The 15432-nt window shown below is 34.2% G+C and overlaps 1 protein-coding gene across 1 annotated transcript in view; it reads right to left on the reverse strand.

Moving 5' to 3' along the window:
- Window positions 1-749: 749 nt before the first annotated feature.
- LOC134846992 (coiled-coil domain-containing protein 148-like) overlaps window positions 750-15432 on the reverse strand; it is a 34341-nt gene continuing 19658 nt past the window's right edge. The window contains exons 8-12 of the mRNA XM_063864465.1: window positions 2972-3178; window positions 2621-2775; window positions 2375-2479; window positions 1690-1958; window positions 750-1011 (exon numbers count right to left, since the gene is read on the reverse strand). Of these exons, the coding sequence (XP_063720535.1) occupies window positions 842-1011; window positions 1690-1958; window positions 2375-2479; window positions 2621-2775; window positions 2972-3178 (906 nt within the window). The 3' untranslated portion in view covers window positions 750-841. The remainder of the gene's footprint in view (window positions 1012-1689; window positions 1959-2374; window positions 2480-2620; window positions 2776-2971; window positions 3179-15432) is intronic.

Genomic DNA, 15432 nt, shown 5'->3' on the forward strand with positions numbered 1-15432 from the left:
CAGACAAGGACAAGCTCAAAAACTGCCTGTTCTCAGTCTGTCTGTCCGCTGGGTGACCAAAGCAGATATGGATATGACCACAATTACATTCATTCTGTCAACTAAGCTATTTTCGAGAAAGAAAAGCACCCGATTGCAATACCGTTGCTTATCGCAAGGGTAAAAAACAACTCGAACTATTTAAGTGTCTTCACTTCGCTCATTGATATATAGATAATAATTAAGAGTCTAAACTATCAGCAAAGTTCAACAGCAGAGGCAAATTTCATTTGTACAAAGAAAACGCCCGGAACAGAAGCCAATGGAGAGCACTTATTCGAGACCTGAATGTGGCGGGCAGCAATGCTCGTGAAAGCCCTAACTGGACCTAGAAACTAGACGATCTTCTCGATATACTAAATTCGTCTATAATTTAAGCATCAGAAAACTCTTTGTAAAATATTTACAATCCAAATATCACATATTTGCACTATACAATTTTAATTATCTATCGTGTTCTACTGCAGATTTCGTTACGTACATTTGATCGACAGAATTCGTCCTACGGCAAATTTTGTTTTATTCCGTTTTTTTTCTGTGCCATAGCGGTATGGGGTGCATCAACCTTACGTGTGTATAACCACCAGGAGTATTTTAATCTGTATTTGTCTGCGTATTGTCCAGCTTGCATCACGTATCAGCCCATTAGTTGAAAAAATCTTACGAGCTAATCGAGAAGAGAATCGGTAATAAATTTAATAAACGGAATAAATTAACGGAAGAAAAGGACAAATGTGTCAATTTTTCAGTAAGACGAATTCTGTTAGCCACATACAACTTAGTTTTTACTAGAATAGTCACATCATATCACTCCATCTTGAGTGAATTTGATGTTTGAGAAGGTGTCTTTTCTGGGTGGCTTCGGAGGCTGCATGCTCTGGATGACACTTCTGGCATAGTCCGTGTGCAGCAGACCCGCCTGCCGCAATGCATTCTCCACCTGCACTCGGTTGTCTTTCTTCAGTTGTTTATCTGAAGTGAAACAGTACATTTTAAATGAACTTATGCGGGGAGTCTTGGTTCGTGAGGCAGAGGGCGTGCAATCCTGAGGTTGTGGTGGGGGGGGGGGGGGGGGGTTAGGGTAAGAGGGTGCTTTTTCTCCTAAATCCACCCCTGTATAACTGTAATTTCAGCTAATAAACGTTTGCTAATTAAATGATCGAAAATTCGGAAAAACGTTGATATTTGCGATAAATTGAAATTAGGCAACAGACAGACCGTTAGAGAAGTGTCAATGAAAATTGAACAAGACCGAAAAAAATATGGAGTATTTGAAAAACAAACTCCAGTTCGCTTCAAAGAAAAAACTATCGCCTGTAAAAATCGTTTGATGAAGTTAACTCAATTTGAAAAAACAGGATCAATAGGTAAAATTTTTATTCCGCTAGGTTAAAATTTTGTTTGAAGCTTCAAGTCATTCTGTTTTGTTTTGAGCCATTTGAACTAAGGCTACTCACAGCTGTCTGTTTTCAATGATGCATTATCGACTAAGACAACGTACTATAAAAAAAATGGGGGCGGTTTTTGGCAAACAGATCTTTTCATGTTTTCGGAAAGCTCGGAACTTATTTGCTAGACCAACAAAATACGCTGCAAAATGTTCGATTCTGGACGTACTACTGTTCGAAATGTTTGAATTTGTGGACTTACTGTTGAAAGTGTTAACTGAAAACAACTGGGCATTTAGCGGTTCGTATGCAGTCTCCGAGTGGGCGCCGCCATTGAGATGAGCGAATCTGGCATCGGAAGCCACAGTGGGTTGGACAGTCCTCTCTGGGTCTCGCTGAGCCTCCACCCTCACTTGACTCCTCAACTCCTCCAACTTCCTCTCCACTCTCTCCTTCTCCTCTTCTCTCCTCTTGTTCTGAGCAGCCATCCGTTCCAGCTTCTTTTCTCGCTCTTTCTTCCGATACTCGATTCTGAAAGCAGCAAACTCAATTGTAGTTGTTCAAATACTTTTCAATGCGCGCAGCATTTTATACACTAACTTGAATAATTCATGAACCAAACTTCTAACTAAGCTCCTTATAATCGTTTCATTATTGATCATGTTAAAAAATATTGGAAAAAAAAAAGATAATATTTCAAAGCTAATTGTGTTCGAAATCAATTTTTAATATTTGATCGCAGAAACGGAAAATGCACCAATTAACTCATTAGCTTACTATGTTTTTTAATCAATTTTTAAGAGGGGGGATCCGTTAGAGGGTAGGATGGAGTGCAAATGGAGAACAAAGCGATCTCATTTGCATCTATGTGGGTGATTTATAAACAGCACATGTTTCTTTGCTTTTCTTTTTTGGCTTGCTACTTTCTACTTGCTGCTTCCTCTCACCTCTCCTGGTCTAATGCAGCTTGATTGGCCAGTTGTTCTTGGATCTCCCTCAACTTCATCACTTTCATCCTCTCCGCTTCCTCACTCATCAACTTCTTCGCATTTCTGAAACAACTCAGAGTCAACCAGCCAATTAAAAAAAAGGAAAACTATAATTGAATTTTGAACACTTAAATATTGGCGCTGTCAATCTCCTGGAAAAATTGACGAAAACGAACTGCAGGACCTTGGTTGAATTGAAATTACCTGAAGTGTTGGATCTCGTGCTTCTGTTGCATCCTAGTGGACTTTTCTCTCTTCAGTTTCTCATCTGTCTTCAGCCTCTCTCGTTGTGCCTGAAGAGCGGCTAGTTCATCTTCAAGTCTCGCTTCTTCCGCTTTCGCCTCTTTCCACGCATTCACCTAAACAACTATTGACTCAATATTCTCTATTTATGAACCCCGATTGGCTTCAATTCCAAATCGCTTAATTAATACTCCACAACAAACACTTGGTCAACGAATGGCAAGAAATGAACCACCATTTTGTCTTGAACACATCCGATAGAAACTAAATTTGATTGATGATAAACCGTTAGTTTAAATTGATTAATTATACCTTGTCCATTAGGTGTCTGCAGTATTTCATCTGGGCTTCCTTCTCCAAATTGAGCTTCTGCATTTCATCACTCTTGTGGGATGCCTCGGTTAGCAAAGCTGTGACCTTGAGAACTAGTTGCTGCTTTGTCTGCTGCCATGTCTTCAGTATGCCACACTTTTTCCATATGTATGCTTTTTTTTCGCGACACCATCTGTCGTGAGCTAACTAAAAAGATACACAATTCACATCAAACAAATCCTTTACGAACACTTGAATAACTATTTCTAAGTTAACAAAATTAACATTCGCGGCACAAAAATTGAATGAAGCTGGTTAAAAAATAAGGAGACGGTCACCGCTTAGCAGAATTATCGAAAGATAAGCATTCACTGCAAAAGCAAAAAAAAATCTTAATCGACAAAGTGATGAAACTTTAGTATCACTTAACCACTGGTGCAAAAGAGTTGCATACCCAAAATCCTTCAGCAGATTTACCCAAAATCTAATCAGAGACATGACTTAACTATTCACTGCAACAGTATAAAAACATTTTACTTAATCGACAGAATGTGAGGAAACTTTAGTATCAATTGATCAATGATACAAATGAGTTGCAGATCCAAAACTCTTTAGCAGATTTAACCAAAATCCAATCAGAGATAGGACTTAACTATTAACTGCATTTTACTTGATCGACAAAAAGTGAGGAAACTTTAATTTCAGTTGATCAAGGATGCAAATGAGTTGCAGATCCAAAACCTTTAGCAGATCTAATCAAAATCCAATCAAAAACAGGACTTAACTATTCACTGCAACAGTATAAAAAAAAACATTTTACTTAATCGACAGAATGTGAGGAAACTTTAGTATCAATTGATCAATGATACAAATGAGTTGCAGATCCAAAACTCTTTAGCAGATTTAACCAAAATCCAATCAAAGATAGGTCTTAACTATTCATTGCAACAGTATAAATTTTTAAGATCAAGGATGAAAAAAAAAGAAAACTGATTGGGTTTTGTTTAGCAGATTTAAACAAAACCCAATCAAAAACAGGACTCAACTATTCACTGCAACAGTATAAAAAAAAACATTTTACTTAATCGACAGAAAGTGAGGAAACTTTAGTATCAATTGATCAATGATGCAAATGAGTTGCAGATCAAGTACCTATTAACCTTTACTTAATCACTGCAACTAAAAAAAGGCTAGTTAAAATTTGTCTGAAAAAAAAACAGAATCAGCGAGCACAAATAATCCGTTTCTTTTGTTACGAAAGTCGGAACAATAAAAGTCTGTCTGAAAATTCTTAGCATTCGCTGTACTTAATAGCTGGTTATTGATCAAAATGAACACTTTCAAATTGAACACACTTAATCGCAAAAATATTTGCGTCGCAACGATATTTGCGACTTAGGTTGGAAAAAAAATAGTTCATATTATAACACAAGCATTGCTTGTGTAAATATCAATTGAGCAATGACGCAAATGAGTTGGATACCCAAAATCTTTAACAGATCCAACCAAAACCCAATCAAAAACAGGACTCAACTAATCACTGCATCAGAAAAAAAATTAACTTAACCGACATAATGCGAGGAAACTTTAGTATCATTTGATCGATAGTGCGAATGAGTTGCATGTCCAAAATACTTTAGATCTAACAGAAACCAATCAAAAACAGGACTTAACTATGCACTGCAACAAAATAATTTTTTTTACTGAATCGACAGAATTTGAGAAAACTTTATTATCAATTGATCAATGATACAAATGAGTTGAAGATCCAAAACTCTTTACCAGATTCACCCAAACTTTAATCAAAGACAGGACTTAACTATTCACTGCAACAGAAAAAACCGTTTTACATGATCGACAGAGTGTGAGGAAACTTAAGTTTCATTTGACCAATGGTGCAAATGAGTTGCATATCCAAAACCTTTTAGCAGATTCAACCAAATCCAATCAGAGACAGGAATTATCTATTCACTACAACAGTATAAAAAGCCATTTTACTTAATCGACAGAATGTGAGAAAACTTTAGGCATCTATTGATCAATGATAAAAAAAGAGTTGCAGATCAAAACATTTCAGCAGATTTAACCAAAATCCAATCAGAGAGGACTTAACTATTCACTGCAGTAAAAAACAAACTGTTTACTTAATCGACAGAGAGTGAGGAAACTTTACTATCATTTGACCAATGGTGCACATGAGTTGCATATCCAAATCCTTCAGCAGTTTTAACCAAATTCCAATCAAAAACAGGACTTAACTATTCACTGCAACAGAAAAAAAATGATTTCACTAAACCGACATAATGTGAGGAAACTGTAGTATCATTTGATCAATGGTGCAAATTAGTTGCATATCCAAAATCCTTTAGCAGATTCAACCAAATCCAATCAGAGATAGGACGTAACTATTAACTGCAACAGAAAAAAAAACATTTTACTCAATCGACAGTGTGAGGAAACTTTAGTATCAATTGAGCAGACAGTGTGAGGAAACTTTAGTATCATTTGACCAATGATGCATTTGACCAATGATGCAGTGTGAGGAATGAGTTGCAAATATAAAATCTTTTAGCAGATTTAAACAAAACTCAGTCAAAAACAGGACTTAAATATTCACTGCAACAGAATAAAAAAAAAACATTTTACTTAATCGACAGAAAGTGAGGAAACTTTAGTATCAATTGATCAATGATGCAAATGAGTTGCAGATCCAGTACCCTTTGGCAGACTCAGCCGAAAACCAATCAGAGACAGGACGTAACTATTAACTGCATTTTACTTGATCGACAAAACGTGAGGAAACTTTAATATCAGTTGATCAAGGATGCAAATGAGTTGCAGATCCAAAACCTTTAGCAGATCTAATCAAAATCCAATCAAAAACAGGACTTAACTATTCACTGCAACAGTATAAAAAAAAACATTTTACTTAATCGACAGAATGTGAGGAAACTTTAGTATCAATTGAGCAATGGTGCACATGAGTTGGATATCCAAATCCTTCAGCAGATTTAACAGAATTCCAATCAAAAACAGGACTTAACTATTCACTGCAACAGAAAAAAAATGATTTCACTAAACCGACATAATGTGAGAAAACTGTTGTATCATTTGATCAATGGTGCAAATTAGTTGCATATCCAAAATCCTTTAGCAGATTCAACCAAATCCAATCAGAGATAGGACGTAACTATTAACTGCAACAGAAAAAAAACATTTTACTCAATCGACAGTGTGAGGAAACTTTAGTATCAATTGAGCAGACAGTGTGAGGAAACTTTAGTATCATTTGACCAATGATGCATTTGACCAATGATGCAGTGTGAGGAATGAGTTGCAAATCTAAAATCTTTTAGCAGATTTAAACAAAACTCAATCAAAAACAGGACTTAAATATTCACTGCAACAGAATAAAAAAAAAACATTTTACTTAATCGACAGAAAGTGAGGAAACCTTAGTATCAATTGATCAATGATGCAAATGAGTTGCAGATCCAGTACCCTTTGGCAGACTCAGCCGAAAACCAATCAGAGACAGGACGTAACTATTAACTGCATTTTACTTGATCGACAAAATGTGAGGAAACTTTAATATCAGTTGATCAATGATACAAATGAGTTGAAGATCCAAAACTCTTTACCAGATTCACCCAAACTTTAATCAAAGACAGGACTTAACTATTCACTGCAACAGAAAAAACCGTTTTACATGATCGACAGAGTGTGAGGAAACTTAAGTTTAATTTGACCAATGGTGCAAATGAGTTGCATATCCAAAACCTTTTAGCAGATTCAACCAAATCCAATCAGAGACAGAAATTATCTATTCACTACAACAGTATAAAAAGCCATTTTACTTAATCGACAGAATGTGAGAAAACTTTAAGCATCTATTGATCAATGATAAAAAAAGAGTTGCAGATCAAAACATTTCAGCAGATTTAACCAAAATCCAATCAGAGAGGACTTAACTATTCACTGCAGTAAAAAACAAACTGTTTACTTAATCGACAGAGAGTGAGGAAACTTTACTATCATTAGACCAATGGTGCACATGAGTTGCATATCCAAATCCTTCAGCAGTTTTAACCAAATTCCAATCAAAAACAGGACTTAACTATTCACTGCAACAGAAAAAAATTGATTTCACTAAACCGACATAATGTGAGGAAACTGTAGTATCATTTGATCAATGGTGCAAATTAGTTGCATATCCAAAATCCTTTAGCAGATTCAACCAAATCCAATCAGAGATAGGACGTAACTATTAACTGCAACAGAAAAAAAAACATTTTACTCAATCGACAGTGTGAGGAAACTTTAGTATCAATTGAGCAGACAGTGTGAGGAAACTTTAGTATCATTTGACCAATGATGCATTTGACCAATGATGCAGTGTGAGGAATGAGTTGCAAATATAAAATCTTTTAGCAGATTCAAACAAAACTCAGTCAAAAACAGGACTTAAATATTCACTGCAACAGAATAAAAAAAAACATTTTACTTAATCGACAGAAAGTGAGGAAACTTTAGTATCAATTGATCAATGATGCAAATGAGTTGCAGATCCAGTACCCTTTGGCAGACTCAGCCGAAAACCAATCAGAGACAGGACGTAACTATTAACTGCATTTTACTTGATCGACAAAACTTGAGGAAACTTTAATATCAGTTGATCAAGGATGCAAATGAGTTGCAGATCCAAAACCTTTAGCAGATCTAATCAAAATCCAATCAAAAACAGGACTTAACTATTCACTGCTACAGTATAAAAAAAAACATTTTACTTAATCGACAGAATGTGAGGAAACTTTAGTATCAATTGAGCAATGGTGCACATGAGTTGCATATCCAAATCCTTCAGCAGATTTAACAGAATTCCAATCAAAAACAGGACTTAACTATTCACTGCAACAGAAAAAAAATGATTTCACTAAACCGACATAATGTGAGAAAACTGTTGTATCATTTGATCAATGGTGCAAATTAGTTGCATATCCAAAATCCTTTAGCGGATTCAACCAAATCCAATCAGAGATAGGACGTAACTATTAACTGCAACAGAAAAAAAAACATTTTACTCAATCGACAGTGTGAGGAAACTTTAGTATCAATTGAGCAGACAGTGTGAGGAAACTTTAGTATCATTTGACCAATGATGCATTTGACCAATGATGCAGTGTGAGGAATGAGTTGCAAATCTAAAATCTTTTAGCAGATTTAAACAAAACTCAATCAAAAACAGGACTTAAATATTCACTGCAACAGAATAAAAAAAAACATTTTACTTAATCGACAGAAAGTGAGGAAACTTTAGTATCAATTGATCAATGATGCAAATGAGTTGCAGATCCAGTACCCTTTGGCAGACTCAGCCGAAAACCAATCAGAGACAGGACGTAACTATTAACTGCATTTTACTTGATCGACAAAATGTGAGGAAACTTTAATATCATTTGATCAAGGATGCAAATGAGTTGCAGATCCAAAACCTTTAGCAGATCTAATCAAAATCCAATCAAAAACAGGACTTAACTATTCACTGCAACAGTATAAAAAAAAACATTTTACTTAATCGACAGAATGTGAGGAAACTTTAGTATCAATTGATCAATGATACAAATGAGTTGCAGATCCAAAACTCTTTAGCAGATTTACCCAAAATCCAATCAAAGATAGGTCTTAACTATTCACTGCAACAGTATTAAAAAAAAACATTTTACTTTATCGACAGAATGTGAGGAAACTTTAGTATCAAATGATCAATGATGCAAATGAGTTGCAGATCCAGTACACTTTAGCAGATTAAGCCGAAATCCAATCAGAGACAGGACGTAACTATTAACTGCAACATAATAAAAAAACTTTTTACTCAATCGACAGTGTGACGAAACTTTAGTATCATTTGACGAGACAGTGTGAGGAAACTTAAGTATCATTTGACCTATGGTGCAAATGAGTTGCAGATCCAAAACCTTTAGCAGATCTAACCAAAATCCAATAAGAGACAGGACTTAACTATTCACAGCAACAGAAAAAAAAACATTTTACTCAATCGACAGTGTGAGGAAACTTTAGTATCAATTGAGCAGACAGTGTGAGGAAACTTTAGTATCATTTGACCAATGGTGCGAATGAGTTGCATATCTAAAATCCTTTAGCAGATTTAAACAAAACCCAATCAAAAACAGGACTTAACTATTCACTGCAACAGTATAAAAACATTTTACTTAATCGACAGAAAGTGAGGAAACTTTAGTATCACATGATCAATGATGCAAATGAGTTGCAGATCCAGTACCCTTTAGCAGTTTCAGCGGAAATCCAATCAGAGACAGGACGTAACTATTAACTGCATTTTACTTGATCGACAAAATGTGAGGAAACTTTAATATCAGTTGATCAAGGATGCAAATGAGTTGCAGATCCAAAACCTTTAGCAGATCTAATCAAAATCCAATCAAAAACAGGACTTAACTATTCACTGCAACAGTATAAAAAAAACATTTAACTTTATCGACAGAATGTGATGAAACTTTAGTATCAATTGATTAATGATGCAAATGAGTTGCAGATCCAGTACTCTTTAGCAGATTAAGCCGAAATCCAATCAGAGACAGGACGTAACTATTAACTGCATTTTACTTGATCGACAAAATGTGAGGAAACTTTAATATCAGTTGATCAAGGATGCAAATGAGTTGCAGATCCAAAACCTTTAGCAGATCTAATCAAAATCCAATCAAAAACAGGACTTAACTATTCACTGCAACAGTATAAAAAAAACATTTTACTTAATCGACAGAACGTGAGAAAACTTTAGTATCAATTGATCAATGATACAAATGAGTTGCAGATCCAAAACTCTTTAGCAGATTTAACCAAAATCCAATCACAGATAGGTCTTAACTATTCACTGCAACAGTATTAAAAAAAAACATTTTACTTTATCGAAAGAATGTGAGGAAACTTTAGTATCAATTGATCAATGATACAAATGAGTTGCAGATCCAAAACTCTTTAGCAGATTTAACCAAAATCCAATCAGAGATAGGACTTAACTATTCACTGCAACAGTAAATATATATTAAAACTTTTACTTGATCGACAAAATGCGAGGAAACTTAAGTATCAATTGATCAATGGTGCAAATGAGTTGCAGATCCAGTACTCTTTAGCAGATTAAGCCGAGATCCAATCAGAGACAGGACGTAACTATTAACTGCAACAGAATAAAAAAACTTTTTACTCAATCGACAGTGTGACGAAACTTTATCATTTGACCGAACAGTGTGAGGAAAATTTAGTATCATTTGACCTATGGTGCAAATGAGTTGCATATCCAAAACCTTTAGCAGATCTAACCAAAATCCAATCAGAGACAGGACTTAACTATTCGCAGCAACAGAAAAAAAAACATTTTACTTAATCCACATAGTTTGAGGAAACTTTAGTATCAATTGACCAACATTGCAAATGAGTTGCATATCCAAAACCTTTAGCAGATCTAACCAAAATCCAATCAGAGACAGGACTTAACTATTCGCAGCAACAGAAAAAAAAACATTTTACTTAATCGACATAGTGTGAGGAAACTTAAGTATCATTTGACCAATGGTGCAAAAGAGTTGCATATCCAAAACCTTTAGCAGATCTAATCAAAATCCAATCAAAAACAGGACTAAACTATTTACTGCAACAGCATTAAAAAACAATTTTACTTAATCGACAGAATGTGAGGAAACTTAAGTCTCAAATTGATCAATGATACAAATGAGTTGCAGATTCAATACTCTTTAGCAGATTTAACCAAAATCCAATCAGGGATAGGTCTTAACTATTCACTGCAACAGTATAAAAAAAAACATTTTACTTTATCGACAGAATGTGAGGAAACTTTAGTATCAATTGATCAATGATACAAATGGGTTGCAGATCCAAAACTCTTTAGCAGATTTAACCAAAATCCAATCAGAGATAGGACTTAACTATTCACTGCAACAGTATAAAAAAAAAACATTTTACTTTATCGACAGAATGTGAGGAAACTTTAGTATCAATTGATCAATGATACAAATGGGTTGCAGATCCAAAACTCTTTAGCAGATTTAACCAAAATCCAATCAGAGATAGGACTTAACTATTCACTGCAACAGTATAAAAAAAACATTTTACTTTATCGACAGAATGTGAGGAAACTTTAGTATCAATTGAGCAGACAGTGTGAGGAAACTTAAGTATCATTTGACCAATGGTGCGAATGAGTTGCATATCTAAAATCCTTTAGCAGGTTTAAACAAAACCCAATCAAAAACAGGACTTAACTATTCACTGCAACAGTATAAAAACATTTTACTTAATCGACAGAAAGTGAGGAAACTTTAGTATCACATGATCAATGATGCAAATGAGTTGCAGATCCAGTACCCTTTAGCAGTTTCAGCGGAAATCCAATCAGAGACAGGACGTAACTATTAACTGCATTTTACTTGATCGACAAAATGTGAGGAAACTTTAATATCAGTTGATCAAGGATGCAAATGAGTTGCAGATCCAAAACCTTTAGCAGATCTAATCAAAATCCAATCAAAAACAGGACTTAACTATTCACTGCAACAGTATAAAAAAAACATTTAACTTTATCGACAGAATGTGATGAAACTTTAGTATCAATTGATCAATGATGCAAATGAGTTGCAGATCCAGTACTCTTTAGCAGATTAAGCCGAAATCCAATCAGAGACAGGACGTAACTATTAACTGCAGTTTACTTGATCGACAAAATGTGAGGAAACTTTAATATCAGTTGATCAAGGATGCAAATGAGTTGCAGATACAAAACCTTTAGCAGATCTAATCAAAATCCAATCAAAAACAGGACTTAACTATTCACTGCAACAGTATAAAAAAAAAACATTTTACTTAATCGACAGAACGTGAGGAAACTTTAGTATCAATTGATCAATGATACAAATGAGTTGCAGATCCAAAACTCTTTAGCAGATTTAACCAAAATCCAATCACAGATAGGTCTTAACTATTCACTGCAACAGTATAAAAAAAAACATTTTACTTTATCGACAGAATGTGAGGAAACTTAAGTATCAATTGATCAATGGTGCAAATGAGTTGCAGATCCAGTACTCTTTAGCAGATTAAGCCGAGATCCAATCAGAGACAGGACGTAACTATTAACTGCAACAGAATAAAAAAACTTTTTACTCAATCGACAGTGTGACGAAACTTTATCATTTGACCGAACAGTGTGAGGAAAATTTAGTATCATTTGACCTATGGTGCAAATGAGTTGCATATCCAAAACCTTTAGCAGATCTAACCAAAATCCAATCAGAGACAGGACTTAACTATTCGCAGCAACAGAAAAAAAAAACATTTTACTTAATCCACATAGTTTGAGGAAACTTTAGTATCAATTGACCAACATTGCAAATGAGTTGCATATCCAAAACCTTTAGCAGATCTAACCAAAATCCAATCAGAGACAGGACTTAACTATTCGCAGCAACAGAAAAAAAAACATTTTACTTAATCGACATAGTGTGAGGAAACTTAAGTATCATTTGACCAATGGTGCAAATGAGTTGCATATCCAAAACCTTTAGCAGATCTAATCAAAATCCAATCAAAAACAGGACTAAACTATTTACTGCAACAGCATTAAAAAAAAAACATTTTACTTAATCGACAGAATGTGAGGAAACTTAAGTCTCAAATTGATCAATGATACAAATGAGTTGCAGATTCAATACTCTTTAGCAGATTTAACCAAAATCCAATCAGGGATAGGTCTTAACTATTCACTGCAACAGTATAAAAAAAAACATTTTACTTTATCGACAGAATGTGAGGAAACTTTAGTATCAATTGATCAATGATACAAATGGGTTGCAGATCCAAAACTCTTTAGCAGATTTAACCAAAATCCAATCAGAGATAGGACTTAACTATTCACTGCAACAGCATAAAAAAAAACATTTTACTTTATCGACAGAATGTGAGGAAACTTAAGTATCAATTGATCAATGATACAAATGGGTTGCAGATCCAAAACTCTTTAGCAGATTTAACCAAAATCCAATCAGAGATAGGACTTAACTATTCACTGCAACAGTATAAAAAAAAAACATTTTACTTTATCGACAGAATGTGAGGAAACTTTAGTATCAATTGAGCAGACAGTGTGAGGAAACTTAAGTATCATTTGACCAATGGTGCAAATGAGTTGCATATCCAAAACCTTTAGCAGATCTAATCAAAATCCAATCAAAAACAGGACTAAACTATTTACTGCAACAGCATTAAAAAAAACATTTTACTTAATCGACAGAATGTGAGGAAACTTAAGTCTCAAATTGATCAATGATACAAATGAGTTGCAGATTCAAAACTCTTTAGCAGATTTAACCAAAATCCAATCAGGGATAGGTTTCAACTATTCACTGCAACAGTATAAAAAAAAAAACATTTTACTTGATCGACAAAATGTGAGGAAACTTTGGTATCACTTGATCAAGGATACAAATGAGTTGCAGATCCAGTACCCTTCAGCAGATTCAGCCGAAATTCAATCAAAGACAGGACTTATTTATTAACTGCAACAGAAAAAAAAACATTTTACTCAATCGACAGTGTGAGGAAACTTTAGCATCAATTGATCAATGATACAAATGATTTGCAGATCCAAGTCTCTTTAGCAGATCTAATCAAATTCCAATCAAAAACAGGACCTATTTACTATTCATTGCAACAGTATAAAAAAACATATTTTACTTAATCGACCGAATGTGAGGAAACTTAAGTATCAATTGATCAATGCGACAAATTAGTTGCAGATCCAAAACTCTTTAGCAGATTTAACCAAAATCCAATCACAGATAGGACTTAACTATTCACTGCAAAAGAAAATATATATTAAAACATTTTACTTGATGGACAAAATGTAAGGAGACTTTAATATCAGTTGATCAAGGATGCAAATGAGTTGCAGATCCAAACTCTTTAGCAGATCTAATCGAAATCCAATCAAAAACAGGACTTAACTATTCACTGCAACAGTATAAAAAAACATTTACTTAATCGACAGAATGCGAGGAAACTTTAAAATCAATTGATCAAAGATACAAATGAGTTGCAGATCCAAAACTCTTTAGCAGATTTAACCAAAATCCAATCAGAGATAGGACTTAACTATTCACTGCAACAGTAAATATATATATTTAAAAATTTATTTGATCGACGAGAAAACTTTAATATCAGTTGATCAAGGATGCAAATGAGTTGCAGATCCAAAACCTTTAGCAGATCTAATCAAAATCCAATCAAAAACAGGTCTTAACTAGTCACTGCAACAGTATGAAAAAAAAACATTTTACTTTATCGACAGAATGTGAGTGTGAGGAAACTTTAGTATCAATTGATAAATGATACAAATGGGTTGCAGATCCAAAACTCTTCAGCAGATTTGAACAAAATCCAATCAGAGATAGGACTTAACTATTCACTGCAACAGTACATATATATATATATATTTTTAAAAAAAAAATTTTCTTGATCGACAAAATGTGAGGAAACTTTGGTATCAGTTGATCAAGGATACAAATGAGTTGCAGATCCAGTACCCTTCAGCAGATTCAGCCGAAATTCAATCAAAGACAGGACTTATTTATTAACTGCAACACAAAAAAAAACATTTTACTCAATCGACAGTGTGAGGAAACTTTAGTATCAATTGATCAATGATACAAATGAGTTGCAGATCCAAGTCTCTTTAGCAGATCTAATCAAAATCCAATCCAAAACAGGACATATTTACTATTCACTGCAACAGTATAAAAAAAACATTTTACTTAATCGACAGAATGTGAAGAAACTTAAGTATCAATTGATCAATGAGACAAATGAGTTGCAGATCCAAAACTCTTTAGCAGATTTAACCAAAATCCAGTCAGAGACAGGACTTAACTATTCACTGCAACAGAAAAAAAAAACATTTCACTTAATCGACAGTGTGAGGAAACTTTAGTATCATTTGACCAACATTGCAAATGAGTTGCATATCCAAAACCTTTAGCAGATCTAACCAAAATCCAATCAAAAACAGGACTTAACTATTCACTGCAACAGTATATAGAAAAAACATTTTACTTAATCGACAGAATGTGAGGAAACTTTAGTATCAATTGATCAATGATACAAATGAGTTGCAGATCCAAAACTCTTTAGCAGATTTAACCAAAATCCAATCAGAGATAGGACTTAACTATTCACTGCAACAGAAAATATATATTAAAACTTTTACTTGATCGACAAAATGCGAGGAAACTTTAATATCAGTTGATCAAGGATGCAAATGAGTTGCAGATCCAGTACTCTTTAGCAGATTAAGCCGAAATCCAATCAGAGACAGGACTTAACTTTTCACTGCAACAAAAAAAAAATAT

Source organism: Symsagittifera roscoffensis, chromosome 5 (genome assembly GCF_963678635.1).
Source record: "Symsagittifera roscoffensis chromosome 5, txSymRosc1.1, whole genome shotgun sequence".
Classification (NCBI taxonomy): Eukaryota; Metazoa; Xenacoelomorpha; order Acoela; family Convolutidae; genus Symsagittifera; species Symsagittifera roscoffensis.